The 16,936-nt window shown below is 41.4% G+C and overlaps 1 protein-coding gene across 7 annotated transcripts in view; it reads left to right on the top strand.

Moving 5' to 3' along the window:
- The window catches only part of ABCC8 (ATP binding cassette subfamily C member 8), a 136,517-nt gene that overhangs the window by 56,518 nt on the left and 63,063 nt on the right, over positions 1–16,936 (top strand). For 3 of the 7 annotated variants that reach the window (XM_034770183.1, XM_034770182.1, XM_034770189.1), the window contains 4 exons: positions 6,121–6,161; positions 9,217–9,362; positions 14,648–14,753; positions 14,989–15,099. In XM_034770183.1, coding sequence (XP_034626074.1) covers positions 6,121–6,161; positions 9,217–9,362; positions 14,648–14,753; positions 14,989–15,099 — 404 coding nt within the window. The remainder of the gene's footprint in view (positions 1–6,120; positions 6,162–9,216; positions 9,363–14,647; positions 14,754–14,988; positions 15,100–16,936) is intronic. The other 4 variants (XM_034770184.1, XM_034770188.1, XM_034770187.1 and 1 more) reach the window with 4 other exon arrangements.

Below are 16,936 nucleotides of genomic sequence, written 5' to 3'. Positions count from 1 at the left end.
CATTAATGCAAACATTCTAAATAAGAATTAGGGCTACATTAACATGACAAATTCATTTTTTAAGCATACAGAACATGAAAAAATGGAGTATATTTTCAGGATTCATTAAAGATCTTTTTTAATGTTTGAAAACAGGAAGGATAGTCTACCAATGTCTAACGGCACATTAAATCCTTCTGGGAGTTCATGTCCAAAAAAGGACAGCCAAGGAGTCAGCCAAAACTGTTTGAGGGTCAAATGAGGACATTCCGCAGGAGAAGATAAAATAACTTGGGAATATTTTTACTGTCTGAACATTGACTAAGCCTGGTGAGAGGAAAAGACAGGCATGGATATAAATAAAAATTGAGGTTAACCTCTTTCTTTAGTATTACGAAACTACTGATATTTTCCTATGATAGATGCAGTGAGGTATCTTATAATATACTTAGGCTTGGAAGAAGTAGATTTTTATCAGTAAATGTCAGTAAACATCAACTTCACTGTACACACATGAACTGAAGAAAAAATATTTCCATCAATAATATTTGAAATTTACAGATAGGCAAAGTAAGAAAATACTGCTTGAGAACTTCTTAGAGTTTGATTTTAGGATATTTCCTTTGTATATTATGACAGGTGATGTTGGCAATTGAGGTTTTAACTGTTCTAGAACTTTAATGATAGCAGAAATTGAGATAAAAACATTAAATAATTATTGTGTGATCTCTTTTAATTTCCTATAACTGTGAAAATTTAAATGAATAAAAACTGAAAAAAATGCTTAGAACTCATAATTTTGAACTGTGAATATGTAAATCAATAATTAAAAAGAATGCTTAAAAATAAATATAGATGGCTATACCTCCATAAAAATCAAATTCTGCCAAGCCAAAATATAAGAACATAAGAATGCCCATACTGGGTCAGACCAATGGTCCATCTAGCCCAGTATCCTGTCTCTGACAGTGGCCAGTGCCAGATGCTTCAGAGAGTATGTGCAGAACAGGGCAATTATCAAATGATCGATGCCCTGCCATCCAGTCCCGGCTTCTTGCAGTTGGAGGTTTAAGGATGCCTGGAACATGGGGTTGCCTCCCTGACCATCTTGGCTAATAGCCATTGATGGACCTTCCTCCATGAACTTATCTAATTCCTTTTTGAACCCATTTATACTTTTACCTTCACAACAGCCCGTGGTAATGAGTTGCACAGTTTGCCTCTGTGTGTGTGTGTGTGTGTGTGTGTGTGTGTGTGTGTGTGTGNCAGTTTGCCTGTGTGTGTGTGTGTGTGTGTGTGTGTGTGTGTGTGTGTGTGTGAAGAAGTACTTCTTTATGTTTGTTTTAAACCTACTGTTTTGTTTTAAAACTGCCTATTAATATCATCAGGTGATGTTAGTTCTAGTATTATGTGAAGGGTTAATAACACTTCCCTATTCACTTCCTCTATCTCATGCATGATTTCATAGACCTCTATCATATCCCCGCTAAGGTGTGTCTCTTCTAAGCTGAACATTCCCCTTTTTTTTAGTGGTTCCATACCCCAACTCATTTTTGTTGCCCTTCTCTGCACCTTTTCCAATTCTAATATATCTGTTTTGAGATGGGGTGACCAGAACTGCACACAGTATTAAGGTGTGGGTGTATCATGGTTTTATGTGATAGCATTATGATATTTTCTGTTTTATTATTTATCTCTTTCCTAATAGTTTGTACCATTGTTACCTTTTTTTGACTGCCACTGAACCCCGAGAGAATGTTTTCAGAGAACTATCCACAATGTCACCAAGATTTCTTTCTAATTTAGAAAGAAACAGCTAATTTAGACCCCATCATTTAGTACATTTAGTTAGGATTGTTTTTGCTAATGTGCATGACTTTGCCCTTTTCAACATTGAATTTCATCTGCCATTTTGTGACGTAGTGACCCAGTTTAGTGAGATCCCTTTGTAGCTCTTTGCAGTGAGCTTAGGACTTAACTATCTTGCATAATTTTGTATCATCTGCACATTTTTCCGTGCCACTGTTGACCCACTTTTCCAGATCATTTATGAATATGTTGAATATCACAGGTCCAAGCACAGATCCTTAGGAGAACCTGCTATTTACCTGTCTCTCTGTTGTAAAAGCTAGCCATTTACTCTTACACTTTATTTCCTATCTTTTAACCAGCTAGTGACCCATGAAAGGACCCTCCCTCTTACCCCATGACTGCTTAGTTTGGTTATGAGCTTTAAATGAGGGACCTTGTTAAAGGCTTTCTGAAAGTCCAAGTAGGCTATATCAACTGGAACACTCTTGTCCACATGTTTGTTGGCGTCCTCAAGTAATTCTGATAAATTGGTGAGGTATAATGTCTCTTGACAAAAGCCGTGTTGATTCTTCCCCAACATACCATGTTTATTGGTGTGTCTGATTATATTGTTCTTTACTATAGTTTCAACCAATTTGTCTGGTACTGAAGTTATGCTTACCGGCCTGTAATTGCCAGAATCGCCTCTGGAGATTTTTTTAAAATTGGCATTATGTTAGCTACTCTTCTGTTATCTGGTACAGAGGCTCATTTAAGCAATAGGTTACATACCACAGTGAGTAGTTCTTCAATTTCGTATTTGAGTTCCTTCAGAACTCTGGGGTGAACACCTTCTGGTCCTGGTGATTTAGTACTATTTTAATTTATCAGTTTGTTCTAAAACCTCCTCTATTGACACTTCAATCTGGGACAGTTCCTCAGATTTGTCACATAAAAAGAATGGCGTAGCTGTGGGGGGTCTCCATATCCCATATTCTCTGCAGCAAAGACCAATGTGAAGAGTCCTTGAGTGCTCCTTGATCATCCAATGGTCCCACTGACTGTTTGGCAGGCTTCTCGTTTCCGATGTAATTAGCTAGTTGCTCTTCAAATTCTTTTTTGGATTGCCTTATTATACTTGTCAGAGTTTATGCTCCTTTCTATTTTCCTCACTAGGATTTGACTTCCAGTTTTTAAACAATCCCTTTTTGCCTCTAACCACCTCTTTTACTCTATAGTTTAGCCATGGTGGCATTTTTTGGTCCTCCTACTGTGTGTGTGTGTGTGTGTGTGTGTTTTTGTTTTTGTTTTTTTAATTTGGAGTATACATTTAGTTTAAAAACATCTATTATGATGTTTTTAACTAGTCTTCATGCAGTTTGCAAGCATTTCACCCTTGCGACTGTTCCTTTTAATTTTCGTTTAACTAGCTTCTTCAATTTTGTGTACTTCCCCTTTATGAAGTTGAATGCTACTGTAGTGGGTTTCTTTGGAACTTTTCCCCTACAAGGATGTTAATGATCATTATTACCAAGCAGGTCAGCTACATTCACCTCTTGGACCAGATCCTGTGCTGCACTTAAGACTAAATCAGGTATTGCCTCTTTCCTTGTGGGTTCCAAGCTACTCCATGAAGCAGTCATTTAATGTATATAGAAATATTGTCTCAGCATCACTTCCTAAGGTGATACATACCCGGTCAATCTGAGAATAGTTGAAATCCCCCATTATTTTTGCAGTTTCTGCCTTTGTAGCCTCTCTAATCTCCCCGACTATTTCACAGTTACTGTCGCCATTCTCATCAGGTGGTCAGTAGTATATTCCTCTTACTATACTCTTATTATTCAAGCATGGAATTTCTATCCATGGTTCTATGGTACTTTGGTTCATTGAAGATTTTTACATCATTTGACTCTGTGATTTCTTTCACATATAGTGCCACTCTCCCACTGATGTGACCCACTCTGTCATTCCTGTATATTTAGTGTGACCAGACAGAAAATCTGAAAAATCGGGACAGGGGGTGGCAGGTAATAGGAGCTTATATAAGAAAAAGACCCCAAAATTGGGACATCTGGTCACCCTATATATATATATATATATATATATATATATATATATATATATATATTGTACCCTGGTTACTGTGTCCCATTGATTATCTTAATTCCACCACGTTCCGTGATGCCTGTTATGTCAATATCCTCATGTAATACCAGGCACTCCAATTCCCCCATCTTAGTATTTAGACTGCTAGCATTTGTATATAAGCACTTGTGCATTTTGTCAATATTCTGTTGCTTGCTTTCATGTGTTATATTTAAATAGGACTTTTTTTTTTTACATGTGATTGTTCCTCACTAGCTCTTACATGTACTTTACCAATTTCTTCCCAGTCCTCTTTACTAGGATATAGAGTTCCCCCTCTAATAAATTCATCCCTAATATGCCTAATGCCCCTCTTAAAAGAGATTTAAGAGAGTGCTATGTTCAGTAATGACAACAAGCAGATGTCTTTCCCATTCTTATGGGTTAACTATTGCACAGAGTGACCTGAAGAAAAGCTCCGTGTACTCGTGAAAGCTTCTCTCTCTCACCAATAGAAGTTGGTCCATTAAAAGATATTACCTCACCCACCTTGTCTTTTTAATATCCTGGGATGTTGTAACATGGCTACAACAGCATTGCATAGCTGCATAAATCCCAGGCCTTTCCACTAGTGGGTGCAGGAAGCTTGAGAACAAAATTCTTAATTAAATCAGTGGCTCTTTAATACAAATTACTAGCATATATACAAATGAGTTATCTGTGACCTTTCTAAGTTCACCTCTTACTACAGTGAGAAAAATATTTAACTTAGGGAAAGGAATTAGTTTTCTTTATTTTTTTAATAGATTTTAATTTTTTTCTCTCTCTTTCTCAATTATATTTAGATAGTGAAATAAGACTGGGCAAAACAAAAGCTCAAGTAAATGGGTTTAGATAGAGGGGGGAGTAGCTTGTGATGTGACTACAGCTGACTCTGACACGAACAAGCAAGGTTCTTTCTGTGCTTCCAAATAGATAATTAGTCATTATGTACAGTTGTTAGTTTATATTCATGTCCGGTCTGAAAGTGGACCTCAGCCAGAAGCCACACGTTCTTTCCAGTCCCCAACCATCTGTGCTTAATAACCTGGCCATATTGGAGAAATCAGTGACACCATGCCACAGGAGGGACCATACAGCCAGAGGACGGAGGAAATTACAGTTCATTATTTGTATTGCAACAGCACCTGTAGGCCCGATCATATTCAGGCACTGTACAAATACATATCAAGAGACAGTCCCCATCCTATAGAGGTTACAATCTAAATGGACAAGACTGATAAAACAAGTATTATTATCCCTATCTCCCAGATGAGGAATGAGTCATAGAGAGTCAAGTGACTTGCCCAAGGTCACAGAGGAAGTCAGTGACAGAGCTTGGAATAGAAGCCCGGTCTTCTGAAGCCCAGATCACTGCCTTAATCACAAGAACACCTTTTTTTCCCCACTATGTGAAGAGATTTCAGCTCTATCCCTATCGTCAGGGATCTGCAGCTTTTGGGACCATTCTCTGCAGGTTCTTGACCTAAGCAACCCCATTTCTTTCCCTTTCTGTTAGGTCACAAACCCTGACTCATCGAAGAGATGATTACAAAAAAATATCAGTATAAAAACTTGTCACTCTTCCCAACCCTCTCCCCTTTCCTTGTTATTTTTTTTACCAGAGGAGAAGCTGTAGCCCTGCAATTTTATAATAGAACCTTTAAATGATTCTCTCCTGAAATAGCAAAATAGGATGGGCCAAATCCATTCCTGGGGTATACAGGGAGTGACTCAGTTGAAGCCAGGGATTAATCTGATCTTCCAGCAGTAACCTGACAGTTAACTCCTGTCTCAGAATGCTTCTGTTACTGTAATCATGATTGTAATTATTTTGGAATGTTACTGAGTGGATGATATGTCAGTAATGATACAATTGCTACCTATTGCACCAAAAGATTACCAGGGGGAAAAAAATGTACTTCCTCTTGATAGTGCAGTGCAACGTATAAGCCAATAATCTATTCATACAGTGATTTGATAGGTGCTGTGTATTTTGACAATCTGGAATGCAATATACTGTGGGCACCATAAAAAAAATACAAATGTATTGGCTGCAATAGTTAAATTTACCACAATATTTGTGTATTTCTCCTATTCTAAGCATAGGAAATGCCATGATAAAGTCAAATACTAGTTTATATTGTATACTCATTATATTGTAAATATTTTTGACCGCTCAGTACAGACTATCTAAATAGTGATGCATGTTTTCCTTCACAGTTTTCATGAATGCAGCAATACCAATTGCAGCTGTACTTACAGTAAGTATGAACTTTTTTAAATAGCAATGTTTACAAGCCAGGTCTACCTGATTTTCTTAAAGCGAAGGCTGGTAGATTCCAAACTGAGATCTGTCAAATGCTATACCAGAAACACCTGATTTCACTTGCTTTTGCTAATTTAAAAAGAAGTGTCTAAGGGGGTTATTAAATATTACTTCCATAGTGGCTAAAGGGGTAAGCTGTAGGCATGATGTATCTTTCTTTTTAGTAAGGATTTTGACACAGTCCCACATTATATTCTCATAAGCAAACTAGGGAAATTTGGTCATGGTGAAATTACTGTAAAATGGGTGCAAAACTGTTAAAATACCATATTCAAAAAACAGTTATCCATTGCTGGCTGTTAAACTGGGGGGACAAATCTTGTGGGGTCCTGTAGGGATCCGTCCTGGGTCTGGTACTATTCAATATTTTCATTAATGACTTGGATAATGGAGAGGAGAGTATGCTTATAAAATTTGTGTATGACCCCAGGCTGGGAGGGGTTGAAGGCACTTTGAAAGACAGGATTAGAATTCAAAAGGACCTTGACAAATTGGAGAATTGGTCTGAAATCAGCAAGATGAAATTCAGTAAAGACACATGCAAAGTACTACACTTGGGAAGGAGAAATCAGATGTACAAATACAAAATGGGAAATAACTGGCTAGGTGGTAGTACTGCAGAAAAAGATTTTGGGTTTAACATGGATCACAAATTGAATGCATTCTGGGGTGCATTAACAAGAGTGTTGTATGTAAGATATGGGAGGCAATTGTTCACTCTGCTTGGCACTGATGAGGCCTCATCTGGAGTACTGGGTCCAGTTTTAGGTGCCACACTTCAGAAAGGTGTGGACAAATTGGAGAGAGTCCAGAGGAGAGCATGTTTTAGTCTTGAGAAAAGAAGACTGAGGAGGGATCTGATAAGTAAGGCTGCAATTCTGTCACGGAGGTCGTGGAAGTCACAGTTTCCATGACTTTCGCAGCTGTAATGGCTGGGGCGGCTGATCCCGGGGCCAGCTGCTCGGGCGCCCCGCAGCCAGCCATACCAGGCACTGCTGGAGTGGCCCTAGGGCCAGCCACACTGGCTGCTTCCCAGGTGGTCCTGGGGTGGCTGGCCTCAGGGAGTGCCCAAGCAGTGGTCCCTGGGGCCAGCTGCACCGGCCGCTGCTCAGGCGGCTGGCCCGGGGGAAGCACCCAAGCAGCGGTCTCTGGGGCCTTGGAGCAGGGGTGGCTGGGGGTAGTCAGCCCCCGCGGCCAGTACAGGGGCTAGCCATCAGCTCGCAGGCCCCCACAGCAGCGGTGTACTGAGTGCCCCTCCTCCCCCCCGGAGCAGCAGCTCCCTGGGCCCTAGGAGCTGCTAAGTTTTAGTCAGGGGCATTTATATAGTAAAAGTCATGGACAGGTCATGGGCCCTGAATTTTTTTTTATTGCCTGTGACGTGTCCCTGACTTTTACTAAAAATACCTGTGACTAAATCTTAGCCTTCCCTGATAAGTCTTCAAATACATTATGGGCTGTTTATAAAGAGGAATTAATTGTTTTACATGGCCACTGAAGGTGAGATAACAAGTAATGGGCTTAATCTGCAGCAAGGAAGATTTAAGTTAGATATTAGGAAAAACTTTCTAACTATAAGGATAGTTAAGCTCTGGAACAGGGTTCCAAGGAACTTTGTAGAATCTCCATCATTGGAACGTTTTTAAGAACAGGTTAGACAAACAAGTGTCAGGGATGGTGTAGACATATTTGGTCCTACCTCACCACGGGGTTGGATTAGATGACCTCTAAAGGTCCTCACCAGCCCTACATTTCTATGATTCTATAATGGTCCAACCCGGTTCCCACTGAAGTCAAGCCTTTGAATCAACAGTAACAGAATTATATGGAACAAAATCCTTATTCTTCCCAGGCTCACCACAGATCTGGGACTGTGTCTGCACTGAGCTTTTTCTTAACCTTTTCCACAGTGGCAGAAGCCCTAGTGCGGGTCTACTGGTGGTAGTCACGGTGGGAGCATGAGTGCAGACAATACCACAGGCATTTTTGTCGTATCCTCTAAGCCTGCTTAGAACAAGTCTAGACAAACATGGTTGTAAAATCACTGGCACCTTGTCTGCACTTGTGCTCTGCATAGGACTACAATCTATGGAGCTAAAATGGTTCCAGTACAATGAGGAAAAATTTTAAGCTCAGTGTAGACCAGGTCTTGAGGAGAGAAAGACCTTAATGATTTGCATGTTGAGGAGCAATTACTGAGCTCATGCAATAAATATCAGAAAATAGAATCCCGGGGGACTTTGTTTGAATGAGACTGGATTGAAAACTGTGCAAGGAGCTCAGAACATGGCCCACTATGGATCTAGTTATTCAGGACTAGATATTCTGTACATGGTGTGACATGATTTGAAGTGCCATTCTAGCAAAGTTTATTTTTTTTCAATCATAAATGATCTCGTCATTAAGTGTTTCCATTAAAGCATATATGGGTCTTGCCTGTTTGTTCGTTCTTTTATTTATTTGCTCCTGCAGCTCAATTCTCTGGGGCGCTGGCCAGGTGCCCCAGGGAGCAGGCTGCACCATTCAAAGGGATGGAGCAGTGTCCAGATCCCTCCTTCTCACCGCAGAACTATGGGAGGGATAGTACCTCTGGGACACAATCCCTCCCAGAGCTCTTGCTATGGTTGGGTGGCTCCATATTAACAACCCGTGTGTGTACTAGTGCTTAAATGCTACAATCTGACCCTTAGTGTGCTTGTCTCTTTTTGCTTATCACACAACCAAAATTATGTCTCTTGCCCCTGGATGAAAGGAATTACAACAACATGAGACCAAAAGCTGAGACCCTAAAAATCTTCTTACATAACTGATGTATGAACAGCAAATTGTACCAAATGTCTGATGACTGCCAGGAGGAGCTCTGCAGTGGCTGGTTGCATGATGTTTCCCAATTAAAACAATAAACTGCCCATTAAAAGATTGAGACTACAGTGCAATATGAAATGTTTTCTCTGTTTGCTTCTTTTAAGACTGTAATCATTGTATCTTTGTAGACATTTGTGGTCCATGCCCACCTGACTGGAAACGCTGACTTCTCCCCATCAGTGGCCTTTGCCTCACTCTCTCTCTTTCACATTCTTGTCACCCCGCTGTTCCTGCTCTCCAGTGTGGTCAGATCTACTGTCAAAGCTCTGGTCAGGTAAGAGTTGCTGGATGAAACCTCCCTCCATTTGAGAGTCATTATTGTTCAATTCCCCAATGTGTAATTCAAAAATAATGCTGTGGTTATTTTTCACCATTATTTGGAAATTGCTTTCCAACCTTTGACCTTAAGGGTTGTCCCATGTTATGTGATGTGGGCCAAATTCTCGGAACTAGGTGGAATGGAGTTAACTAGCCTGACACTGCAGCCATTTACACCAGCAAAGAATTTTGCCCTGTGTATTTTGAACTGATAGTTACTGCTTGTTAATTATTGTATGGTCCACTGTATAGATTTTGTTGTGTAAAATGAACATCACTGTGGTGGCTACAGTGTATTCTGTGCTGTGCGCTCTGTGTGTGTGTCTGTGCATGCGTGTGTGTATATAGAAACAGGAAATACGCGATAAAAGCTCATTTAAGGGTTGGTTTTTTTATTTAAAATCGGCTATATGTCCCTCCTCCCACATAAAAATATGTGGAAGGGAACAAAATAATCAGAAAAGCACATGGACATTAATGTGTATCACTTGGGCTGCATTCTTTCCCCCTGATTCTGGCTGCAAGTCCAGGGAGAATTAGATTTTAGCAGGGAAAGCTCTGTGATAGAACAGTTTTAAATAAAATTTTTGAAGTCAACAGGGAAAAAAATTCAGTGAATAAATTCTCAATCTGGACCAGATGAATTTCCTTCTCATAATGAATGTGCTTAATGAGTGTCAAAGTCCAACTTCCCCTGAGCCAATGGCTCATCAGGCTAATGCGGTTAAGACACATCAATTTCATAGCCAACTGTATGCAAGAGAGTGTTGTAGCCAACAATAGTGATAGCAGAACTAACACTTCAGTCTTTAACAAGCCAAACCCCCATTCATTTCAGTGGTGGTTTTGTCTGATCAAGGACTGCAGGATTGAATAAAATGATTGTTAGCACTTATCCTCTACAAAGTGCTTTATAAACATTATTTCATGTTTTCTACCTCTTTGTGACATTACATATAGTTCTCTAAGGCCTTGCCAAAACAATGGGCAAGATCCTGTCTCATGCTTAATTCTACTTGTGTTATTCTAGTAGTGCAAAGGAGAATTAAAGAGAGATCTGAGGATTCCTCCAGTGTGGCAAAATCATCTAGCAATGTAAAGCCAATGTAGCCAGCTCTATGTGCACCCTCCTTCCAAGAGTATGCGGGCAGTGGCTGGAATAGAGTCCTCTCCTGCAATTCCCAGCTAGTGTAGCAGTCCACAGGGGACTACTACAGGTTGGCAAACTGGGCGTGTGGCCTGCATTGGATCCGTCTCAGGATCATGGAGATTCCGATGGCCCTTACAGTACCTCACCCTGTCAGCTGCACCAAGCACATATTTGGGCACAGCTAATGATTCCACTGTAGAACTTTTCACAGTTTGTAAATAGTTAGTGGCATGGTTGCCTCAGGACAGGGTTTCTGTTCATGCACAAATGGTTCAAACAGATTTAGGCCAGAAGGGACCACCAGATCATCTAGTCTGACTCCCTGTCCACCACAAGCCACCAACACCTGTGTACTAAACTGAACACAAATGAAATTAGACCAAAGTATTACAGCCTTTAGGAGACTCCATCATTATGTGCTACAGACAGAGAATAGGAGGAACTGAGGTTTACCAGTGCCTGAGGTCCCTGCTTACAATGGCGGGGAATTGATTAAGTAAGATTAAGACCCAGATAGCCAAGTGTCACTCTTGTTAGCTTTCAGAGTAGCAGCCGTGTTAGTCTGTATCCGCAAAAAGAAGAACAGGAGTACTTGTGGCACCTTAGAGACTAACTCTTGTTAGCAGTGCCCTTAGCTACTATTTGGTTGCCTTCTTGCTACCAAGTTATTGCCCTGTTATTTGGAATGTAGGCAGGACTGGCTCAGACTATATAACCATGTTGTGATGTCCTCCTTCCTCCCTGCTGTCTGTGTGGTAAAGAATCTCAGAGTCCATTGTTTTGTTACTTGTGGAAACACAACTGCAGAGTGCACACAAATCAATTGTTTGCTGTAATTGTGCCCTTCTGTTTCATCTTTCTACTAATGAACATCTTATCAATAAGGTCAGATAAAGGTAACCTAACCTGATAGAGTATATATTTGGCTTTCTTCAGTCTCCAAGACAACCTGAACTGGCCTCTAAACAAACACACCTGTGGTTTGTTAAATAGCCAGCAAAAACTGAAAAAAACTGTCTGATTAAGTGAAGCAAAATATGTTCCAGGAATGGGACCAGCCCAGGAGGAACACAAACTGGGACAAGATTGCAGTGATATTGATTCTTCACACTTCCATTTCACAGCTCCAGGCAGGTTAACATTGGCCAGAATATTTAATACAGAATGATCTACAGGATAATGTATCCTCTCTAATAACCTTGACAGCTTTTTTGATTCTTCAGCAGTGTCCGAATTAAAAGCATCATAGTGGATTTCACTGACACTGTCTAAACAAATGTCAGTTAAATTCATATTGGGCCCAGTCCAGCTGAAAAACAGCTTTAAGGCTTTTGTGCCTTATGGTATCCATAAACCTCACAGGACAAGTAGCCTGGGAGACTGTTTATGATTCAGAAAGGGAATTACCCCCTAGTGGCAGAAAGGTCACTAACAAGGTGAGGAATTCAGAAGTGTCTATTTGAAAAGCAGTTTTAATCTGCATGGTGTTTGGTATAAAAATAAAACCAAGCAGCTGACTGGTTTAGCTACTGCTAAAAGGTGGAGAAAACATAAAGGATGAAGGACACAGCCACACAACTTTTCCTCACTGGAGGTGTATAGTAGCAACCATGGTATTTGGTGTCTGAGTGGGATTCATATGAAACCACATGTGCAATTAGCTCTGCAAATAACCACCATAGCCTAATCAATATGTCCAATCTGATGGTTAAAAATAAGATCCCTAGTGGAGATATCAGAAATCCAGAAACTATAGCTTCAGCTTGTGAAACTGCTGTGTCAGCCACAGCGCTGTAACACGTATACATTTAGTACTTAAAAGAATGTAACCGTGTAGCACTATGGGAAGCAAGCCATCATTCCTCACAGGATTAAGTTGCCATTTTTTACGGTATGTGCAGCTGCAGCAGCAACAGGAGGAGAAGGAGAATAAGCCGAAGGTTAGGAATCATCTTAGCAGCTAGAAGACTTGTCTCATGTTCTGAGGTAACACTGTTGACATTCCAAGTACCTCCATCTTGATGCAAAATCTAAGAAGGAGCAGAGAGGGCAAAACATAGGATCAGAGGGTGCAAGTGTGTCATGGCTTTATATGGGTATATAGAGAAGAAAAACATGCTTGCAGCCTCTCACCCTTCCTTCCCAGTGCAGCTGCACAAAGGCCTCTCCTATCTGCAGTCTCTGTCCACGGAGGGGCATGGGAATTGCACATCTCCAGAGACACACAGCACTCCAGAGGGGCCATGCTCCTCACTCTGTCATCTGAATCAGTCTGCAGGACTGAGGAAGCAGGCAGCATTATTCTAAAGGATGATGCAGCCTAGGTAGTCTGTGTACTCATGGGGTAGGCCTCATGGTGGTGGGGTTGTGTACAGTCTCTCCCTGATTTTCCCAAGAAGGAGAATGAGCATACATCTCCACACCAGCCCCTACACAGGACAATGGTTAAAACCAGTTTGGCCCAGCACAATCAGTTAGAAAATCTCTAGTAGATTATTTAGTGCACCCCACTGAAAGGACAGGATTGTTCCCAACATTATTTTCTATTGCTTTGTCCAGTTTAGATATAGTGACAGGATGTTACCACCTCCTCCCTTGGTTTAATAGACCTCCCCATTGAGAACTGTTGTCCTGGTATTCATCATTACTCCTAGCTAAATCCCTTTGCCCCACACTAGATAATTAATTCCCCTCTTTGGTTTTTAAATTCTTCAGATGCTTGTAGACACTAAACCAGATTCACTCCCTCGTCAAGCAAACCATGGCATCGGTCCCTTGGCCACAGGAAGGTTGCCCAAGGTGGACAGGTGGATTTGTGCTGGCACTAGGGCTCAGCAACCATCTCTGTATTGGGGAGCCCACAGGTGGCCTGCACCAATCCCAAAGTGGGCAGTGGTGGCCGTGCAGGGAATGTGTCCAAGGCAGCCACAGATGAACTGATTCAGATCATCAACCTGGTAAGTGGAGCTCCAATGGAGTCCTTAAAGGAAACTAAAGCTAACCTCCCAAGGAGAAACCCCCAGTGAGCGAGTGCAGTAGAAATACTGCCTGTTGTCCTCACCTAGGACTCCCCTGCCCAGAATGGCACACCAAGGCACAGTTTGCACCTCACTATGCTAATACGGCACAGTCAGTGTAGCTCCTCACATTTGCGCCCATTGAGCCAAGAGACATATTTAAATCAGTTATTTTAGTCCTCCTTCATAAATCGGTACCTCCAGCACCTCCTCATTTTGGTTGCTGTTATTTGAACTCCTTCCCTTTTGTCACAGTCTTTTTGGTACTGAGTTGTTCAGGATTTAACCCATTATTCTAGTGCTGCAGACTGGATTTGCCTATTGTCTCAACAGTGTATATGGATGGACATTGTAAAGCATGTGCAGCCACTCAGGAGAATCAACATCATGGGCTGTGATAGGATAAAGATATTTAGCCTCCTAACAAACTAAATGTTAAATATCCAGGGAGTATTTTGTTCATTCTTCTTTAATACTGGTCTCCAGGATTCTTTTTACAATTGTATTTGTTAGGCAGGTCTGCCTCTGTAAACACACTGGGACAGATTCATCCTTAGTGCCACAGTGGGCTAAATTCATCTCTGAAGCTGACACAATAGATGAATTTGGCCCATTGGAAGTAGAACAGGCTCTCCCGAGGTCCTAATTCTTGTCAGTTTGCTCAGGACTAATTGTGTGGCACTTCATTAATTTAAGTGACCTATTAATGGTTTTGTTTAGCGTGTGGCTTCAAAAATGAGCTCTGATTAAATTTAATCTCTATCTCACTGTTTAAACTAAAGAAATATTTTGTCCTAATTTCTCCTTTCTTGACACTGACGATGAGAGTAGAAGGACCCACAAAGTATCTAAAATAATTATTACAAAGTCATTGATCGTGATAGAGAACCCTGCACAGTTTTTAAATTTCACTGCAGAAATATCATTTCTGCATATTTTTATAGAGAACAAATGTATAAGCCACCCAGTAAACTGAACAGCTGGGGCACTGCAGTGGGTATCCTCTAATGAACTTTGCACTGATCAAAAATTTTGCATTCTACATTCTGCCCGATCCCTTTTCTCTGCTTTCAGTGTGCAGAAACTGAGTGAATTTTTGTCAAGTGAAGAAATTGGAGAAGAGCATGATAAATGTTCAGAGCCAAGATGTGCAGACAACCACAGCAAATACCAGGTGGTTGTAAGTAATAATGTTCAGTTGTACACTGTGTGGGTGGACTGATTTACTCCCCTTGCTAATTCCTGACAGATCACTCCAATAATCTTGTTCACTTCCTACTAATTAATGGCTGCAATTGCAAAAATCCATCTTAATATCCCCTGTTTCCTGTAGATCATAACATGAGTGTTTTGAAGGCACTCTCCTGGTCTCATCACCATTCACTATGTATTTCTGTCTTCCTGCTCCTGCACAGCCCCTCAAAGTTGTTAACCGTAAGAGGCCTGCCAGAGAAGACTGGAACAATTACAGCTCTCACATGAGAAGACCTGTTAACATCACAGAAGGAGATGATTTTTGTGTAAAGGTGATATTAAGGTCACTCTTTCTAATAATGCTGTTACTAAATTTGACTAATAATCATTCTTGAATTCCTACAGCATGGTTCCAAGTTCAAAAATTAATGGATAACCTACAGCTGCCAGACACCTAATTCCACTCAAAGAAACCAAAGGCAAAGAGTAATTTTTATCCCCACTGTTTCCTACAGAAGCTGTTGCCATCCATTTTGCTTCAAGTAAAGAACACATTGCTGAATTGATTTTCAATGTATTGCTTTTGAATAGTTGTGTGTATGTCCTCCTTAAAACTCCTTCAGCCTTTCTACATTTCATGTGTTTTTGAATAATTAGCCCTGACCTCAAAACAAAAACCTCCAGCTTCTCCAAAGAAAGGATTAGAAGCCCCTAATCCTCTTTAAAGATGGATGTGTCTGACTTGCTATAGAACTGTCTGGCAGCAGCAAATGTTGATGGCTGTTATAATGATGGAGTTATTTATTTAGCCTGTCTGTGACAGCATGTGCATCCCTGTCGCAACAAAATGAGTGATATCTGTGCTAGTTCATTTACTACTAAAGGGACTAAGTAGGACAACTGGTTAGTGCATTAGCTGTTACACTCCAAAGACTCCGGTACATATCCTGACTCAGCTCAGAGGTGAAATGGGATTACTGTTCTGATTTTTGAGTCCTTGAGCCCTTCTGGCCTGGGGCAGACTTCCAGGACGATCTTCTCAGAGATCCACTCTTTCTGGGGAAAAGAACATCAGGCAGTGCTGAGACAGGAGAGAGAATTTTGCAGACCCCCAGGACTCTGGAATGGTAGTGATATAGCCAGAGACAATGAATCATAGAATATCAGGTTTGGAAGGGACCTCAGGAGGTCATCTAGTCCAACCCCCTGCTCAAAGCAGGACCAATTCCCAACTAAATCATTCCAGCCAGGGCTTTGTCAAGCCGGGCCTTAAAAACCTCCAAGGAAGGAGACTCCACTATCTCCCTAGGTAACGCATTCCAGTGCTTCACCACCCTCCTAGTGAAATAGTGTTTCCTAATATCCAACCTAGACCTCCCCCACTGCAACTTGAGACCATTGCTCCTTGTTCTGTCATCTGCCACCACTGAGAACAGCCGAGCTCCATCCTCTTTGGAACCCCCCTTCAGGTAGTTGAAAGCAGCTATCAAATCCCCCCTCATTCTTCTCTTCTGGAGACTAAACAATCCCAGTTCCCTCAGCCTCTCCTCATAAGTCATGTGCTCCAGACCCCTAATCATTTTTGTTGCCCTCCGCTGGACTCTTTCCAATTTTTCCACATCCTTCTTGTAGTGTGGGGCCCAAAACTGGACACAGTACTCCAGATGAGGCCTCACCAATGTCGAATAAAGGGGAACGATCATGTTCCTCGATCTGCTGGCAATGCCCCTACTTATACAGCCCAAAATGCCGTTAGCCTTCTTGGCAACAAGAGCACACTGTTGACTCATATCCAGCTTCTCGTTCACTCTGACCCCTAGGTCCTTTTCTGCAGAACTGCTACCTAGCCATTCGATCCCTAGTCTGTAGCAGTGCATGGGATTCTTCCGTCCTAAGTGCAGGACTCTGCACTTATCCTTGTTGAACCTCATCAGGTTTTTTTTGGCCCAATCCTCTAATTTGTCTAGGTCCCTCTGTATCCGACCCCTACCCTCTAGTGTATCTACCACGCCTCCCAGTTTAGTGTCATCTGCAAACTTGCTGAGAGTGCAGTCCACCCCATCTTCCAGATCATTAATAAAGCTATTAAACAAAACCGGCCCCAGGACCGACCCTTGGGGCACTCCGCTTGAAATGGGTGCAGGATTTGACTACAAATAGGGTAGAAAA

This window comes from Trachemys scripta, chromosome 4 (assembly GCF_013100865.1).
Source record: "Trachemys scripta elegans isolate TJP31775 chromosome 4, CAS_Tse_1.0, whole genome shotgun sequence".
Taxonomy (NCBI): domain Eukaryota; kingdom Metazoa; phylum Chordata; order Testudines; family Emydidae; genus Trachemys; species Trachemys scripta.
This window is presented reverse-complemented; position numbering and strand designations above follow the sequence as displayed.